Source organism: Aristolochia californica, unplaced genomic scaffold (assembly GCF_029961685.1).
Source record: "Aristolochia californica isolate CCGP_79_NKW_82.1479 unplaced genomic scaffold, dmAriCali1.0.hap1 SCAF_7, whole genome shotgun sequence".
Classification (NCBI taxonomy): domain Eukaryota; kingdom Viridiplantae; phylum Streptophyta; class Magnoliopsida; order Piperales; family Aristolochiaceae; genus Aristolochia; species Aristolochia californica.
Genome location: NW_027182268.1, coordinates 7,703,777 through 7,721,588, shown reverse-complemented (window position 1 = coordinate 7,721,588; position 17,812 = coordinate 7,703,777). Strand labels below are relative to the sequence as shown.

At 36.8% G+C, this 17,812-nt stretch overlaps 2 protein-coding genes and 1 long non-coding RNA gene across 4 annotated transcripts; 2 read left to right on the top strand and 1 right to left on the bottom strand.

Moving 5' to 3' along the window:
- Positions 1-443: 443 nt before the first annotated feature.
- Positions 444-3,759, bottom strand: LOC137936367 (microtubule-associated protein RP/EB family member 1B-like). Of its 2 annotated transcripts, none has more exons than XM_068780978.1 (9): positions 3,665-3,759; positions 3,411-3,556; positions 3,190-3,258; positions 3,017-3,103; positions 2,725-2,831; positions 2,358-2,491; positions 2,203-2,279; positions 1,477-1,590; positions 444-804 (listed from the first exon to the last, which is right to left on the bottom strand). In XM_068780978.1, the coding sequence occupies exons 2-9, from the start codon at positions 3,525-3,527 to the stop codon at positions 679-681; spliced, it is 831 nt and encodes a 276-aa protein (XP_068637079.1). In that variant the 5' UTR covers positions 3,528-3,556; positions 3,665-3,759; the 3' UTR covers positions 444-678. The 2 variants fall into 2 exon arrangements, with proteins under 2 accessions (XP_068637079.1, XP_068637078.1); XM_068780977.1 differs by having other exon boundaries at positions 3,411-3,553.
- A 3,368-nt stretch (positions 3,760-7,127) lies between these two features.
- LOC137936548 (small ribosomal subunit protein uS4y) lies at positions 7,128-10,620 on the top strand. Its single transcript, XM_068781292.1, has 3 exons — positions 7,128-7,216; positions 8,677-9,058; positions 10,109-10,620. Exons 1-3 carry the CDS (start codon positions 7,189-7,191, stop codon positions 10,290-10,292), a joined length of 594 nt encoding a protein of 197 aa, XP_068637393.1. The 5' UTR covers positions 7,128-7,188; the 3' UTR covers positions 10,293-10,620.
- A 5,981-nt stretch (positions 10,621-16,601) lies between these two features.
- Positions 16,602-17,285, top strand: LOC137935954 (uncharacterized). The gene is made up of 3 exons (XR_011109505.1): positions 16,602-16,691; positions 17,011-17,100; positions 17,247-17,285. It is a non-coding gene; the product is annotated as an uncharacterized lncRNA (long non-coding RNA).
- Positions 17,286-17,812: the final 527 nt, after the last annotated feature.

Sequence of the window (17,812 nt, the reverse complement as noted above, 5' to 3'; positions counted from 1 at the left end):
ATTGACCTGAGCGATACAAATACGGTTCCACAAAGTTTATTATTTTTGTTAATATTTGGTAAAAATAGGGTAATTTAGTCAAATTCCCATATTATTACTGTGCATAATGGTTGGTTTACTGCTTCGATATTACAAAAGTACATGAAATGATAAGAGAAAGGAAGGTTTAGTTCGAGCATATGTTTCGTGAACCCTGCATGAACCGAAACGATGGAATGATAATTTTTCCATAGCTTGGATAGAACTATATATGTGTTTCTGAGGAGAACAACTTTCCACAATCCTTGGTCAAAACCTAGTCCTTCGAATAAAATGGAAAAGACTCGGATTGCCTATCAAGACACGTTCAATACTGGAAGATGGCTTCTGTAAATAAATCATATTGGTACCAAACCACATTCTGGGAGCAAGAAGAACCGAAAAAGTATCAGACGATCACAAGATAAAATGCAAAAGACTCTGGATGATTGGTACCAAATCAGTGTGACGAAGTTGTTTATGTTCTGCAATTTCTTGGCTTTGAACTACAACACCCAGTTCTTGGTGTTTAAGGTTCTTGCCAATGTCTGCAATTAATCAGCCCGTCGGGTACTGGCTTTTGTTCATTACCAACAACGACTGTTTAAGTGTTCAGTAAGATGAAGAGTTAGATGTCCTAACATAGTCACATTGATATATTCACTCCGATTCATGTCCTTCTTCTGCAGCAGCATCGTCAACGGTGTTTATAAGTTCTTGAGCTTGGGAAAATGCAGATTCCTTTGCATCAGCTGAGTATAGTATTTTGCGAATTGCTGTTGCCACCTGCATCGAAGAAACTTTGTGTAAATTGTATGAATGCTACAAGCACAGCGGCCAAATAATTTAAGAGATTGCTTTTATTCCTACGTACAGAATTCAAGGTCTTCAACTTTTCCTACTGGAACATGAAAAAAATCTTTTAATTTCTCAAGGGTTTCTTACTAATCCAGCACATATTCCATGACAAGTAATTGAAAGCAGATGACACCCATATTCATAAAATGGACACCAGAAAAGAAAAAAGGTTATTACAATTGATCAAAAAGGAATTGTGGTTCTGTTAATCCCAAACATGATCTGTTAGAATATTTACTACTTTTATGTTCTGAAAGTGTAGAAACTCTGTTAGAAACACTAAAGCTCTAATGCAGTAATAAGAATGAACCTGCTATATTATTTTGTCTTCTTCTGCATCACAAAATGTGGTGAAAGGAAACGTGGAGAGAAAACATTTTTATACAGAAAACAATATTTTTGTTTCAGAATTCAAGGCCTTCACTTATTATCTTTTAGCAGTATATAATATTTAGAGAAGGAAATTATTAATGGAAATTAATGACCGAGGTAAAGGGCAAACAAACACAAAGACAAGACGGAAAGGCTCCCAGCTCTACATTCAAAACCAAGACATAATTGCTCAAATAAAAGAATTAAGTTGAGACTAGAAGCACATACAGGTAGTTGCTCCAACTCAGGAGATTGGCATAGGATTTCTATGTCCCGCAACTTCCCAAAATAGAAATCTCTTTCTTTTTCTAACTGACTAACTGAAACCTTGAGGGTGGTTACCTGTATGCCATAAAAACACAATAATGATTAACCGAAAAATAAGACCCATTAATTTGACACAAGATCCACAGAGGTTTTTGGTGTCCATACAAAAGCTGCCATTTCCTTTTGAATGGGTTTTTTCTATGTCCAATTAGACTGGCTGGCCAACTCAAGCAAAAAAAGAATAAAACAGAGATTTTTTTTTTACCAAGATACAAGCAAATAGGATATTGGAAGCAACTTTCTAATTTTGAAATAAATTTTTGCGCTTCAATGATTTTCATTGCCCGATGATTCCTAGATGCCATTTTTTTTTAAATTGCCTTTCTAGATACCATTTGATGTGACAGCAAAAATTATTGAAACTTTGTAAACATTGTTTCAACTACTACTACTCTACTACCACCTTGTGATCTTAAGAACTGATTCTCACAGTAAATCACTCCAATTAAATCAATACTACGAAAAAATCATAGTAATAAAAATTTGAAGTTCTTATCTCTGCTGCACAAGGCAGAAATACAATAGAGATTAATTTTTCAAACCATGTTTCAGGACCAATATTTGGAGGGATCTATTTGCTTACATAGTATGTTAAACAAACAACAGAAAATGCACTTAATAATTGACCTGCTCAGTCAATTGTTGAATCTGCCCCACAGTATTTGCACCAGCTTGCACAGCAATCAGTTTTCCAGGCTTGGAACCTGCATACACAAAGTGATCTTAATAGCAGCATGATAACATAAAAGAACAGAAACCATGCACCATATTAAGGAACTGACCAGCAGCACTCAAAGACCCATCAAAAGAACCAATAGTAGCCATGTTATTTGCTTGTAGTGATTTTGAGCCTTTCTGAGACACCTTTGAATTCTTATCTTTCACCTTGTTTCTTCGCTCCACAGGGTTATAATTCCTAGGATAAAAATACATCAGATAAGTGTACAATAGATCATGCACATCTCTGAGAAAATTCCCTCCATAATTTAGCAAAAGAGCATTTAACAGAGGAGGGAAAATTGAAGTACATCAAGGATTGTGCCGATGGATCATGCCTTTACTCTAATGGCAACATGGTGGGTTTCTAGCATTGTGTATATAGAACCAACATTCAGAAAAGGCATATAAGAGGGGAAGCGGACTGTATACTCATTCATAATGCCGCCATTGACAGAGTCACAGTAACGCTTTAGCCATTGCAAGAACTCCAAGTTGTCCAGTGGTCGTCCTTTAACAAGTTTGTTGACTTCAATATGCTAGCACATTGACAAGATAGAAAGAAGACACTCCAGTCAAATAGAGTCTGCAGATACTAAATAGATTTCAGAAGATTTCTACAGATAAAAACTGTAGATGAAAAACCACCCTGAATTTGTCAATTTGGAGGCATCCAGCTACGGAAAATAACAAACTCATTCATTCATGAGAAATAACCGAATACCTTATCTATCTTTAACTTGTTGAATACTTCTTGGAGAAGTTTGTAATTCTGAATCATGTCATACTCTGTCTTGGCTTCAAAATTCACCTGCAACAAGATCAAATCCAACAAACCATCCCCGAAATACAGATCCAACATGAACCAGAGGAAAAATAGTACATGTTTGTGCATACCTTGTGCATTGGAACAACTCCAGGATGGGTCATATCCATCATCTGACACTGAACAGCACCAGACGCCGCCTGACCAAACAAATGCAGCAAAATTTGCAAGACAACCAAATGCATTCAACCATTCTCACAAAAAAGACCCGCATTTCACTCGACTAATAGAAGAACATGAGGAAAAATATGCTAAACCGGTCAAAGAAAAACCAAACTAACACGTCCCATACCTCTTCCACTTTGCTGAGATTAAGCTGAAGAGTGGCGTTAATCCATGACAGAATTTCATTCCTCCCTACAAAATAAGCACTATCCATCATACCAATGTTAGCTGCCACGGTTGCCATTTCTCTAAACCAACCTTCCAACGATTCTGCTACAATGACAGCCAAAACAAATTAACTATCTGCATAATAAAAAATAAACCAAAACCGCTCTATAGAAGTGAAACCAAAGAACAAGATGTCGAGAACCAATATCCTACACTCAAAACTAGGTCACCAGCCGGAGAAATTCAAGCCCTTCCCCTTTCCGATCCAGAAAGCAGGAGAAAGGGCTCCGACGGAGAGAAACGGAAGGCGGAAGTGAGTGGAGAAAAAAAGCACGAAGAGACAAATATAAATACACCCACGATAAGAAAATTAGATAACCGAAATTTTATAATATTAAATATAAATATAAAATTAAATTTTGCCAAGTACTTCCCATTATTTACCGTGTTTATGCAATCCAACCTCACAAGCGGGTGAACAAACTTAATTTACACGCGGCGCGACAGCTCAGTTGGTGAGAACAGATCCTGGCCGTTCGCTGATTTTAATCTTTCATCTGATACAGACACAGATGCTTTAAATCCTGGACGACAACTACCAGTCTACCACCGACCAAGGCATCGTGTCCGTACACTCATGTCTTGGGCTCGCACGGTTTTTTGGAGCTGGTGGGCTCACAGATTAACGAAGTCTCAGACGCGATGTTGAACGAGTTGGATCGGTGGCGAGGTGATGGAACTGTCCAGTGTGCGAAGTCTGTCGCACTCGCAACAATCAAGCAAAGCAGATCCGGTCCATCCATGGTTCACGAAATTAGGTAGCCCTGAAACACCCCCCCCGGCCGGTGGTCATGAGGTTTGAATCCATTAAATCTTTAACATAATTTTTTATTTTAATATAAAATAAGGTATAAAATATAAAATAGATAAAAAATAAAATCTTGTATTTAAGAAACACTAAATTTATCCAATAATTAAAAAAATACCCAAATATTATTATTCTTTAAATGAATACCTTTATTTTTTAAAATTTGACTGGACCAAGAGTGGAGGTCGACCCATCCGCACTCCATGGCCATTAGTGGGTTGAGAGGTCGACCCATACTTCCTTGAATTGAATTGGGTTATGTTTCTTGTTTTAGGGGGGGTTAATCAACAAATTGGAAATTTGATCTTCATCTTCGTCTCATGCATTTACATGATCTTCATATTCAAAATGGGTGTTAGTGTGGACAAGTTCATATTCGAAATCTTCGAAATAGGGTGTTGGTATGGACAAGTTCATTTTCATCTTCATCTTCAAAATTTAAAACCATTGATTTTATTAATTATAAAAATAAGTTAATTAAACCAAGTGCTTGAGTTAACAATATTTCAATTACCACTATTAAATCACTAATACAATAGAGTAAATAAAAAATAAATATGATTAATGAATAAAAAGTATTATATGAATAACATAAGATAAATTTTTTACATGGTATTAATTAATAATATATTTTGACAAAATTAAAATAATTAATTAATCAAATACATACTTTAATTATATTTTATTTGAGGACCACAACTAGGGAACAAAATTTAGTTTTCTCAATTATGAAGGCTCTTTTTGTTCTTTTGAGTTTTAACATTGACGGGAGATTAACAGACCTCCAACATTACTACATAACCAAGTTAGTGACATTGACCAAACTTGATTCCTTCGCTCCACCATTAATCTTCAATAGGAAGCTGACATAGGCAACAACATCCAATTTCCTATTTGTAGACCTCAATTGATATCCCAGGTGCAGTTCTATGACCTCCTAAAATCTAGAACCTAATGCAGGCACTTTCACTCTATGCCCCATATTATTGTTTCATCCAGGATTCTGGGAAGGTTGTCTAACACTTGCATACTATTATAAAATAGACCGAATATAAATAGAAACTACCCAATACCTGCTTATGCTTAAGGATGCCTTAGATTATGTTAGTTTATGCTTTCTACAACTTACATAACCCATTTATTCACCTATTCACCCATATAATCTCATTTACCGCTCCCAAGTGATTGGGAAAAATAGGTAAAAAAATGGGGTAAACTGATGGATCAAAGGATGACCTCTACCCATAATCTTAGCCATTCCAATTATTACCTCTTAAAAGCACTACTTGGACCCATCAAATCCTGCTAAGCCTTTTATTCCCTCAATCTTTTGGCTCTTAAGAAAATATGTGGCACAACAACCAACCAAAAAATTCCTAAGAGCAAGAAAGAAACTCATTTGTGCTTTTCTTTGCCTTTTTATCTCATATCAGATCTAATCTTGTGATAATGTAGAAGCTTAGCCATGTAAACAAAACTTTATCTTCAACTCCAGAACAGAGAAATTCTATTCTCTAGCAGAAAATACTTTTCAGGTTAATGGTTAAAAAACAATCAATCCAAGACATTAATCCAAAACTTTACTGAGTGTTAAAATCTCGCTGCACAGGCAATTTTCCATGATAATTACACAATAATTTCACTTGAATGCCAAAATTTAATCTTAAATTCCAGAAAAGAGAAATTCTATTCTCCAGCATAGAATGCTTCTAAGGCTAATGGTTCCAAAAAGAATCAATCTAAGATATTATTTCAAAATTTCACCCGAATGCCAAAATCTCTCAACAGGTAATTTCCCATGATAAGTCACAATAATTTCAGAAACAAATCGGTAAATATGTCTTCAATCATAGGCCTTCTCCAACAACAATGTCATTTTGAACAAACAAAACCCAGTAACCTATAATATTTGTCTGGGGCTCTGTGTAAATTTTCATGCGCACGTCCCTAAACCCTAATCAATAAAAAATTGAAAGGTATTTTGGGGGAAAGGAGAATAACCAGAGAGAGAAGGGAGTGGGAGGCTGAAAGGGAGAAAAGAGAGAAGAAAAGGAGGTCGAGAGGGATAAGAGAGAGAAGCGAGAGAGAAAACGGAAAGCGAGTACGAGAGAAGAGAGGGAGGCATGGAGACGAGAGAGGGGGTGCGAGAGAGGGCGAGTCCTAGAAAAGGAGGCCGGAGAAGAGAGGGAGCAGAGATGGAGGGCGGAGACGAGAATCCGAGAGGAGAGAGGCAGCAGCGACATCGGGGGCGTAGGGAGACGAGAGAGGGAGTGCCAGAGAGAGGAAGAAAAATGAGAAATGACGATGCGCGAGGGGGGGGGGGGGGGTGCGAGGAGAGAGAGGGGAAAAAGCCAGTGTCACCCGTCCTTCAATTCAAAGAAGATCAAACAAGGCCTTCTTCTAGATGATCGAAATTAAACCGTGGAGATGAAGGACCCCTTCATCCCCTGCATCGAGATGAAGCTTTATCTGCGCTCCACTAATGACTTCAAGTGTTGAAGGGCGTTATGCGGTTGAAGATCATCTCGTCCTTCAAGATGACTAACCCCCCCCCCCCCCCCCCCTTACTCAAACTTATGTCCCTCCTTCTCGATGCATCTCTCTGGTCCAAATGGGGTTAGTCTGAGTCGACTCAGCTCCTCGAGTGCTACCTGGTTTTTGTAAGAAGCAAAGCCCGGCCCAAATCCAATTATTTGCCGGGCATTTGCCCATTACAGCTATCGAGTGAGTATTGGCTGGGCCATAGACGGGAAAGCAGCCCGTTATCTTCTCTTCTAGGGTTTGGTTGCCTATAAATTCCGTTCTTCGCTAAGACTGTCGAGTAGGGTTCTGAGAGGGTCGAAGAAAGAAATCGGCGACAGAGTAGAAGATGGTTCACGTCAGCTTCTATCGGAACTGTAATCTTTTCCCCTTTATTTAAATGTTGTTTCTTAATCTTCATCTTTCTCTTCAATGATATTGTAAATTCTGGCGTTGTTTTGGTTCAGGAGTAGATTTATGTCTTTGGGCCTCTATGTTTGCAAGTATTTAACTCTTTTGCCCCTCTGTTTCCGAAACCCTTTATTTTCTTTTTCACTCATTTTGATCCTTCCCCCTTGATGTAAATTTGTTTCTTAATTTTGATATGCCTTTTCAATTGTAAGTTCTGGAGTTGTGCTGGTTCCGCAGTAGATATATGTCTATAGATCTCCATTGTTGCAAGAATTTATCTCTATCGGTTCTCTGTTTACGAAGTTCCTTGTTTCCTATTTTCACGGCATTTTGATACTTGTTTTCTCCCTCTTTCTGTAAACGTTGTTTCTGTAAAGTCTCTTTCGGCTCTCTCTGTTTCCCAAATTATTTATTTCCTGTTTCACATATTGATCCTTGTTTCCGTATCCGATATCTTGCTCCTTTCTTTCAAGATCGTCAATATTGTGCCTTCTCAGTTGTTTTCCATGGCTTTGGGGTTTAAGATATGGCATAGTTGCTTCCATTTCTTCTTTATCCTAGTTAAAGTATTGCCGGCGCTCGAAGGTCTTCAGACGGTTTGCTGATATTTATACGAACTTCCTCCTACTATAGGTAGGATCGGCGATGGTCATGGTTTAACTGTCTTTTTTTCCCATGTTGCATTTTTTTGTTAAGATATTAACTACTACATTCTTGTATTACAAATTTTTATCGCTCATCAATATATATATTGCAACTGATTGCTTGTTATATGGGTTTAAATTCTAATTCCACTTTTTTGGTTGTACAATTTTGTTGAAATTGCTGTATTTTTTGTTTAAATATTGTTAAGATATTAACTACTACATTCTTGTATTACAAAACTTTCTCGCCCATCAATGTTTTGCTTTTTGCAACTAATTGCTTGTGATATGGGGTTTTAATTCTGACTCCACTGTTTTGCTTGTATGTTTTGTTTAAATATTGTTAAGACCTGGCTTCAAATGTAGTTCCTAATGCTTGCTACTAGGCGCAGACATTTATCCAAGGATGAAATGTCTTTTCCTGTGGTGGGCTAGTCCAATTTTCTATTTTCTCTTCTGTTGTTTAACATGCATCCGTTGACATAATATGGATGTTTATATCTCCAAAACGAGCAGATACAATATTCAGCTCTTATGCATTGGTAGATTTGATTTTCCTTTAAGGGGTCAGTGTTTTCAACTTTATTTCCAAATGGTAGAGAACCTGGTGATAAAGTTTGGTTTACTATGATAAAAACGAAATTGTTAGCACTTAGTTTTAAATTCACTGGTAAAGTTTTTGTTGGAACTTTCTTCTTTGAATTAGCTGGTTACTGTTAATCTGAAAATATATTTTGCATCTAGCACAACTGTTGACATAGCAAAATACTGAATCTTCTCAGATGGGAAGACTTTTAAGAAGCCTCGTCGTCCCTATGAAAAGGAGCGTCTTGATGCAGAGCTCAAGCTTGTTGGTGAGTATGGGCTCAGGTGTAAGAGGGAGCTCTGGAGGGTTCAATATGCTTTGAGCCGCATCAGAAATGCAGCTAGAGAACTTTTGACCCTTGATGAGAAGAACCCTCGTAGAATCTTTGAAGGCGAGGCTCTTCTTCGCAGGATGAACAGATATGGGCTCTTGGATGAGACCCAGAACAAACTAGATTATGTTTTGGCCCTGACTGTTGAGAATTTTCTTGAACGCCGACTGCAGACTCTTGTGTTCAAGTCAGGAATGGCTAAGTCAATCCATCATGCTCGTGTGCTTATTAGGCAAAGGCACATCAGGTAAATGAGTCAGTAAAATACTACATCAATTTGTTCCATTGTAAGATGATTTCTAAGCACTATTGTGTTTCCTAGATGCATTTAATGTGTGGATGAAATATATTGTCATACTTAATTCTTTCCCATGTTTTGGTTTTTCTAAATGCTAAGTACATCTGTGTTTTCTTAACTCTGGTTCCCAGGTTTTCTGAAAGAAAGTTGTTCTAGGTAGTCTCCTTGCCAGCATAAAACATCATCCCCAGTATGCCTCTTGGGAAAAGGTTCTTGTTGCTGTTTCTACTCGAAAGTCGTTCACTAGTTAGAATATGATGCCTCTTGTCTAATAGCACAATCCTTGTGCTGACCTGTTTCTTTAGGGGACCACATTAGAAATCCATAGGCAAATGCTGCAATGTCTATTTTTTTTGTTAGCACACCTTAGTTATGTCACTGGACTGCTCTTTGGTAGTGTTGCGGTACCTAAATTGGGAGTGGGTTTTCAGTTTGGATTGAAGTTTGCTTTTCTGTTTAAATCTCATCTTCTTTTTTTCTGGATTTTGCTTGTTTTTTGTTCTTGTAGAAACTTTGTGAAAATTCTGTGTCAGTGAATGTGAGATTCATTATCTGAGTTAAAGCTTTCTCTGGGAATTGATCATCATATCATATCACTGTCTGTGATAGACTTTAAGTGGGTTGTGAATGACTCTAATTGTTTAATATCTTAAATTGATTTAATTGCTCGTGAGAGTTTTGATTTATATTATTGCTTCATGCTTTTATGTAATGAGTTTATTTTGTGGGTTACTTGATAGTTTATTAATTGGCTTGGTCTTGTAGCCATGGAGGCCCCTATCTGAACTTCCAACAATGTTTTTATTTGTTGTGGGTCAGGAATTTGTTGAAGAGTTGCTTCTTTCTTTCCTTTCGTTTATTTTCTTCTTTGATCCCACAATCAGATTTATGTATTTTGATCCTGGCGTGGTGAATTTTGAAAGGTTATAGTGAATAAGAAGCTTGAACCAATTAATCTCTATCCTTAGTAGCTAATATGATGTTTTATTTTGTTTAAAGGGTTGGGAGGCAAGTAGTTAACATTCCCTCCTTCCTGGTGAGGGTTGATTCCCAAAAACATATCGACTTCTCATTGACAAGTCCCCTTGGAGGTGGACGCCCGGGAAGAGTGAAGCGAAGGAACCAGAAGGCAGCTGCAAAGAAAGCTGCTGGTGGAGATGGAGACGAGGAGGAAGAGGATTAAGCTGATGCTACCTGAGATGGGTTTTACGATTTTTCTGTCTTTCTATTTTATCTCTTTAGTAAAGACTGGATACATCCTAAAGTGCCTAGGTTGAAATTGTTGGTTTTGCTAGTCCCTTCATCAATATTAGATGTTAGCTAGATGTGTTTTATAAGCTGGTAATTTGTTTCATGGATTCCGAGTTAAAAAGAAAGGACGTTTGATGTTGAATGATTTCTGATACTGTCAATTTTGAACGTGGTGGATTGAAGCCTAGACTGCTTGGCACATTCTCACTGTCAAAGTGGTTTTTGTTATATAAATTTCTGTACTGTTGCATGGCCACAAACAGCCCAAGAAATCATATTTACGATCATCTATCTGTATTCCATCTCGAGTGTGAAGACACCAAAGAGCGGTATGATCTGAACACTAGTTATGACTTGTGAACAGGTGGAATGAAATTCTTTAAAAACATTAGAATGAGGCCCCTGGTTTTGTGGCTTGCGTGTTCTGGTACGATCTGTTCCATCTGCTCTCATTATCTCACTATGGTTTGTTTTGAGTTGAGACTTTTGGATTGAAATTAAAAAATTGAATTGATTCTTACAGTTGATAAAGGCCTTTGACTACGACCATTATCTGAATCATCCTCTCTTAGTAGACTAAAAGAACGCACTCAACCTCTTCGATCTCTCAGGTTAAAATCTTAATGTTCGGCCATCCAACAAGAAACATGGGCATCTTGCCATCACTGTAAAAAGAAAAAACATTGTTTATGCTCCATTGATTAAGCCAGTAGCCGCTGATGAACACATTCTCTCCCTTTTTAAGCTCTTTCAGGGGCCCTTACTGGTGCAAAACCTGCAAAAAATGAATGAAGAACAGTCGCAGTCCACACGTCTTTACCATTCTTTTGAGAAAGGGGTCCGGGGCAAGGCGGAGTGAAGAAACGAAATGGAGTGCCTGACCACTCTCTGACCTGGTTTTGGCCATGGACGAGACAGCAAACCGCTTTGCCAACCCAGAAGGAGAAGTCCTTTCGGCAGAAAAAATAAGCACAGATTGGAAATATGGTCAAAAGTCTGGGAATTGATAAAATCAGTCCCTTTAAATGTGGGGTGGGGTAACTGGGCACTAAAGTAGACAAGGGAGCTGATTGAACGGCTCGTGCCAATCTGCCATGCAAGCTTTAGTGAATAGGGACTGGACTAGACTTGAGATCAGTTGAGTTGAGTTGAGGAGAGGTTCAGATTTTCTCAGAGAGGGGAGGGAGGCCTGCACCTTTTGACTGAAACTCTGTTAAGGGTTCAATTCAAGAAGAGAATCCAATGCAGGGAAAGGGAGGTGGTTGTGAGTCTTGTGACTCTCTTAAGGGCATATTAACCTATTAAATGCTACATATCAAATGAAGGGGTACCCTTATAAAAATGATATGGACAAAGTATAACTCGATAGAATATGGTTATCATGGTTTCATGACTTAATGGGTTGTTGACAAGTGATTCGGTCTGAGTGAACTCGGTTAAAAAAACTCAAATGAACATCAACATGAATACATAGGATAAAAGAAGGAGATCTATTTCGAATTTATTCCATTCAAATTAGATTAATCTTTCTGTGTGTCTCCTAGTGGGAGGGAGAGGCACTTACCTGCCCCCCTTTTGGTCTATTTTCTGGTCATCTTCTTAGGATATGAGGTTTTTGATTCAAGCCTCAGTTTCATATAGAATTAAAATTGTTCATTCATGTGGGTCCCAAATGGATACATGAAGATCAAGTTCATGTCCAACATGAAGATCATCTTCGCACTTGGTGTTAGTGTTGACGACTTCATGTGCACTAAAAAACAGTTTCCAGTGTTAGTGTCCCAACATGAGAAAAACATAAAAAACAAGAGAATCTCTAAACCTTTACAGTACACTTAATTACAACATAATCCTTAAACCCAAAATTAGGTAAAACAACCATTATTACTACATGAATAAGTTATTTAATGTATAATTAAATATATTAATATATTTATTAATTGAATTAGATATTTTATTGTGCATTAATATAGTAATTACCTGAGCCAATGAAATATGCACATGATTAATTACAAATAATAAATAAATAACGTTATAAATAACAAAAATGAAAGTAATACGTTGAGTTATTAATTTATTAATAACATATGATATACTTTAACCTAAAAATGAATAATTTAAGAGAAAAATTGATCTAATCATAAATTTAACACATTATATATTTGTACGTAATATATTTTATGTATTATTAATTAATAATATATTATCACAAAATTTAAAACCATTGGTTTTATTAACTATAGCAATAGGATAATTTATCAAATATTTATTTTAAAAATATTTTAATTATGACTATTAAATCACTATTTTAATATAGTAATTATAAAATAAATATATTAAATAAAAAAATTATTTTATAAATAAATATATTAAATAAAAAAATTATTTTATAAATTAATGATTTTGATGATGATAGTTTAATTTTTTCTACCATCATCGTCTTCCTCAGCGGGCAACGATAGAGGCGGTGCTTCGCTGGTATGCAGAGAGGGAGAAGAGAGGGAGGCCGAAAAGGAGATTTTAAGAAATCGAAGCCCAAATGTCAAAATCGAAGAAAACCGAAACTGAAACAGGGAAAATCGTAAGAAATCGGAAGGTCTTTTGGGGGAAAAGATAATAGCGTGAGGGAGAAGGGAATGAGATGCCGAAAGGGAGAAGAGAGGGAGAAGAGACAGAGAGATAAGAGAGAGGGAGAAGCGAGCGAGAGGTTCAGAGGGAGAGCGAGTCCGAGAAGGAGAGAAGGACGTCGTAGAGAGGGAGACCGGAGAGAGAGAGAGAGAGAGAGAGAGAGAGAGAGAGAGAGAGAGAGAGAGAGCGACCTGAGAGGGACGGTGGAGACAAGAGAGGGAGCAGAGAACGAGAGATGGTTGTGGAATGAAAGAGAGATACGGGAACCAGAGAGGGTTGCGGGAACCAGAGAGCGAAAATGAGAGCTACGATGTGCGAGAGACAAGGCCCGAGAGAGCATCCCGCGAGTATCATGTACATGATTCTCAAAATCGGGCGGAAAGCGCTTTCCGCTGTTTACTCTTGGGACATGAACTCCTGAGTCATGGATAATCATGTACATGACATGATCTTTGGCGCTCCCTAACGACATCAAGACATGAACTGAGTAATGCGCTTGATCTTCATATCATGAGTCATGTTGACTAACCCCCCCTACTCAATCTTTCCAAAATTGATCTTTTCACAACTAGATTTCGGCTCTAGTGGGCACTTGTATATTTAACTTAAATTTCTTAAATTTAACTTGGGTATATTTATTGTATTTCTTCCATTAATGTGATTAATAGATTTCAGGTTGGTTGGTGTTTTTATTGTTTGATTTATTTGAAATTAACAAACAAAAGTATTAACTATAAAATAATGAGCAACACACACAAAGTAAAGTTAATTGGTTTATATGGCAGTATATATATTCTTTAATGATAAACTATCAAAATTATTTTTAAAATAAAAGGCATATAATTTTTTAAAAAATTAACAAAAATAACAAATCAATAATTATTACCTAAAAAATAGCTAATAATAATTTAACTATAATAATAATAATTTTAAAAATGAGACCAATGTAAATACTATTTAAATGTAAGCAGCTCCTAGGAAAAGAAAAGAGCACCAACATTACATAAACTTAAATAGAATGTACAACACAGAGAACAAGGGAAACTACTTTTAAGTATATAAACATAACATTAGCAAGTAAATAACCTGGTGAGCTAATCTTCTGTACACAACTTTAATCTCTTTACTGCTCAAGTAGGGACTTGTTTGTACCTCCTTATCAAAACATATACACAACACTATCTCCCCCATTTCTGCAATGTATAATATTTATTAAAATCAAAATACATCAATAAAAATCAACCAAAAAAATTCTGGGCAAAAACTTTAGAGAACTCACCAGAAGTATCTTGAAAGCACAACACAACAGAATGGTAAGAGATAAAACATAAAAATCAACATTAAGGGAGAACGAGTTTACCTTTCAAAACTAAGTAGGAAGGATCTCCTAAAACAACATCAGCATGAGGCATTTGTTCGATCGAAGATAAATAATGGAATACAGAAGATAAAAATGAAAAATAAATCAGTGTTTGGACGACAATGAGAAAAAAACCAAAAGATTATGAATAAAACAACTTACCACTTTCTATCACTTCCGTCAGCGAGGAAGAAGTTCTGAGGAAGAAATCGAAGAGGAAAAGACCAAGACAGAGATTGAGAGTAAGGAATCGAAGAGAGAGAATGAGGAATAAGAAGAAGAAATCCCTCCATTTTCGCTGAATCACCACCTGACGAGTGACGAAGGGAGATCTCTATTCCTTGATTCCTGTCGAGAGAACGAGAGAGGAAGAAACAAAGTCAAAATCAATCGACCTCCCACTCGGTGCTCCTGTTCAGAGGCAGAGATCCCCATTTCCCAAAGTCTCGCCTTGCCTCCCGACTCTTTAAATCCTGTGCCGCTTGTTAAGTTAACGAGTTGGCTCGCGAGCTTTCGAACCGAACCACGGTTCGGTCAAGCTCAACTCGTTAACTTAAACAAGCCTTATTTGAATCTCAAACTCAGTTTGAAATGCAGATAAATCGAATGGAACCAAGCCGAGCTGGAGCCGCTCGCGAACCAGCTCGATTTGATGCCACCCCATGGATTTATCTCATAGAGAAAAAGAGAGAGACATCTATTGGGAGAAAACACGAGGAAAAAGAGGTCATGGATTTGTGTGTTAACCTTCCCCTTAAGCTCAATTTATAGATTGATAAAACTATAATATTATAATGATACCCCTAGAACTTAAACTAATTATACAAATGTCATCTCTATGAGATAATTTTTTATTTACCATCTTGCCATCACTGTATGGCCACGTGGTCCTTAACTTTGGACTTTGGGCCTTGAACCCATCTTCCACATCTCTTGGATGTATAAGCTTTCCTTGGTCTTATTGGCTTGAGCCCAACTTCTAACACACTTGGATGTGTGTGCCTTCCTTGGTCGTGTGGACCTAGACCCATCTTCCAACATATAGCTATAATTTTTTTAAAAAAAATTGACTAAGTTTTTATTATTAAAAAAATTCTTGTGCTGGTTGTAGGAAATAATAAAAAATAAAATTGAAGTAAAAGGTGAATGATAAAGAACTTGATTTATTTTTCTATAGTTTTCATTGGAATACGAAACTTATTTTTTTGCAATTTTTAATATTTATTAAAATCAAAATAAATCAATAAAAATCAATCAAAAAAAAGTATCAGTAAAAAAAAAAATTATGATTAAAATGAAAGTTTAACTCATGATAAAGTTTTTTATACTTTTTTAATTTTATTTATCTTCTAATTTTTTGAAATAACATTTATATAGAAACAAATAATAAGGAGATCAAACCGAGCAAACCATCGTTCTTGGTGAAGTTAAAAATTACGACATCCAAGAGGATGTCTTTATAATTTGGTTGTCTTCTAATTTTACCCTTAACCCTTATGATATTAGACTTCTTTATACTTTAGATATATTTGCAAATACGACATCTAAGCAAACTAAATTCAAAATATGACATCTAAGAGGCTGTGTTTAAAAATTACATGCAAAGAAAATAGTTTAACGGTAAGATGTTGGCTCTCTGATTGACTTACGTCTTCATTAATAGACGGCAGCGATTAGGGCATTGATGCACAAGAGCCCATGCAACAGAAATGTTCCAACCGGGTCATGGATTATTTGGTCCCAAATGTTGCCATATGTTGGGCTTCAACGGGCCTGTCCCTTTTGATTCTTGTAAAAGCCAATTGGATAGTCATGGCGGGATGTATTTGCTGCCAGCAACATCCGATCTAAAGAAGTGGACCCACATCAGATCTAAAGGAGAAGACCCACATCCGATCTAAAGAAGTGGACCCACATCCGATCAATAAAAACACGTTCCCTCTCTGTCTGGAATCAGGAAGCATCGACAACCTCTCTTCTCTTGATTGATCCTTGTTATAAATACAAAAACCTTCCCGCGCTCAGAAAGGCTGGCTTGTGGGTTCTTCGGAGTTTTCTTCCTTCGCGCTAAACTACCTTCCGCAGACGTGAAGTCCATGAAAAGATCCGCCTCTCTTTCAGGGACATATGGTCTACTAGGACAACCATTGGAGCTTCCATGGCGTCCAGCGACAAAGATCCTTTTCTTCACCGTCAGTTGTTGAAGATTAGGAAAGAAGAATCGCACCTAGGCGAGGATCTTGGAGAGAAGCTAGCCTTTATTAAAATGAATGCACGTTTCAATTTCTTCTCAAAGCGAATTTTGCCTTCTTCTCCCCTCAGTGGGCAAGAGATTCAAATAAGGTTGGTTTAGTTTCTTTCCCTGGAAGAATTTTTTTAATGATGTTTTTCTTGTTTTATTTTTGCTCATCTTTAGTCATTCTTGACCTCCCATCCTTCTTCCGAATTGATTTTAGGTTTGCAAATGACTTCGACTGGGATTTTATCTTTCTTTTTTTTTATTGTTATTCTCGGCAAAATTTCGAAGAACTACAACAGATTAGACATTTCATGCAACCTAAGAATTCACTGGTTAAATTGAATTATGTTTTATTGGAACGGTAGCAATGGTTGTTTCTTGAAATTAAATGACATATTGTTCTAAAAGTGTGATCCGTCGCAGCTCCGGACGAAGGAATCTCAGTAGACGATATGTCCCTAATAGAGGGCCGGATCTGCAGGTTCTTTCAAGGTCCTTAGTTCTGCAAGAGAGGTTTGTGAAACGCTGAAACAGGAAGCATTTTTCAGCGGGAAACTCTCATCAAGCCTTTTTTTCTTTCTTTCTTTTCGCCAAGAATTAATTTCCCTCAAAGAAAGGAAAACTAATTTTCTGTATTTCTTGGATTTTGTAATTTACAGGAACAGTGATACTGATGTCGGGACTCAAGATAGGAGAGAAGCAGAATGAAGGGTAATGGATCCTTAGCACCAATTCAAATATTCTTGTCAGCTTTCTCATGTACAGGGCAGATAATTTTATTTGTTAATCGATCTTTGGTAGTTTTGATACAGTGTACACAATCGTATTCTTTTTGGAAATATATCAAATAGCTCTTTATTTTCCCCTATTTCCTACCAACTGTACACTATTTCCTATACAGCGTCAGACGTCTGGGTCTGACGGGAATTATCAATGTAATCAACAGTTGCCAGTCCATTGCAAGTTTCAGATGTTTAGGGTTTTCAATTTATGTTGAAGTTTGCTTTTCTGTGTAAATTGCATCTTCTTTTTCTTGATTCTGCTTCTTTGTTTTGTTCTTGTAGAAACTTTGTGAAAATTCTGTGTCTATGAATGTGAGGTTCATTATCTGAGTTCAAAGATTTCTCTGAGAATTATTGATCATCGTAACAACACATCACTGTCTATGATAGCATTTAAGTGGACTGTGGCTGATTCTAATTGTTTAATGTCTCAAATTGATTGT

Excerpts from the sequence above, each read along its gene's own strand:
- LOC137936548 (XM_068781292.1), top strand. The coding sequence starts at position 7,189 with ATGGTTCACGTCAGCTTCTATCGGAACT. Across the intron at positions 7,217-8,676 it reads CGTCAGCTTCTATCGGAACT|ATGGGAAGACTTTTAAGAAG; the intron begins GTAATCTTTTCC and ends GAATCTTCTCAG. Across the intron at positions 9,059-10,108 it reads ATTAGGCAAAGGCACATCAG|GGTTGGGAGGCAAGTAGTTA; the intron begins GTAAATGAGTCA and ends TTTTGTTTAAAG.
- LOC137936367 (XM_068780978.1), bottom strand. The coding sequence starts at position 3,527 with ATGGCAACCGTGGCAGCTAACATTGGTATGATGGATAGTGCTTATTTT. Across the intron at positions 3,104-3,189 it reads GAGTTGTTCCAATGCACAAG|GTGAATTTTGAAGCCAAGAC; the intron begins GTATGCACAAAC and ends ATCTTGTTGCAG. Across the intron at positions 2,492-2,724 it reads AATGGCGGCATTATGAATGA|GAATTATAACCCTGTGGAGC; the intron begins GTATACAGTCCG and ends TTTTTATCCTAG.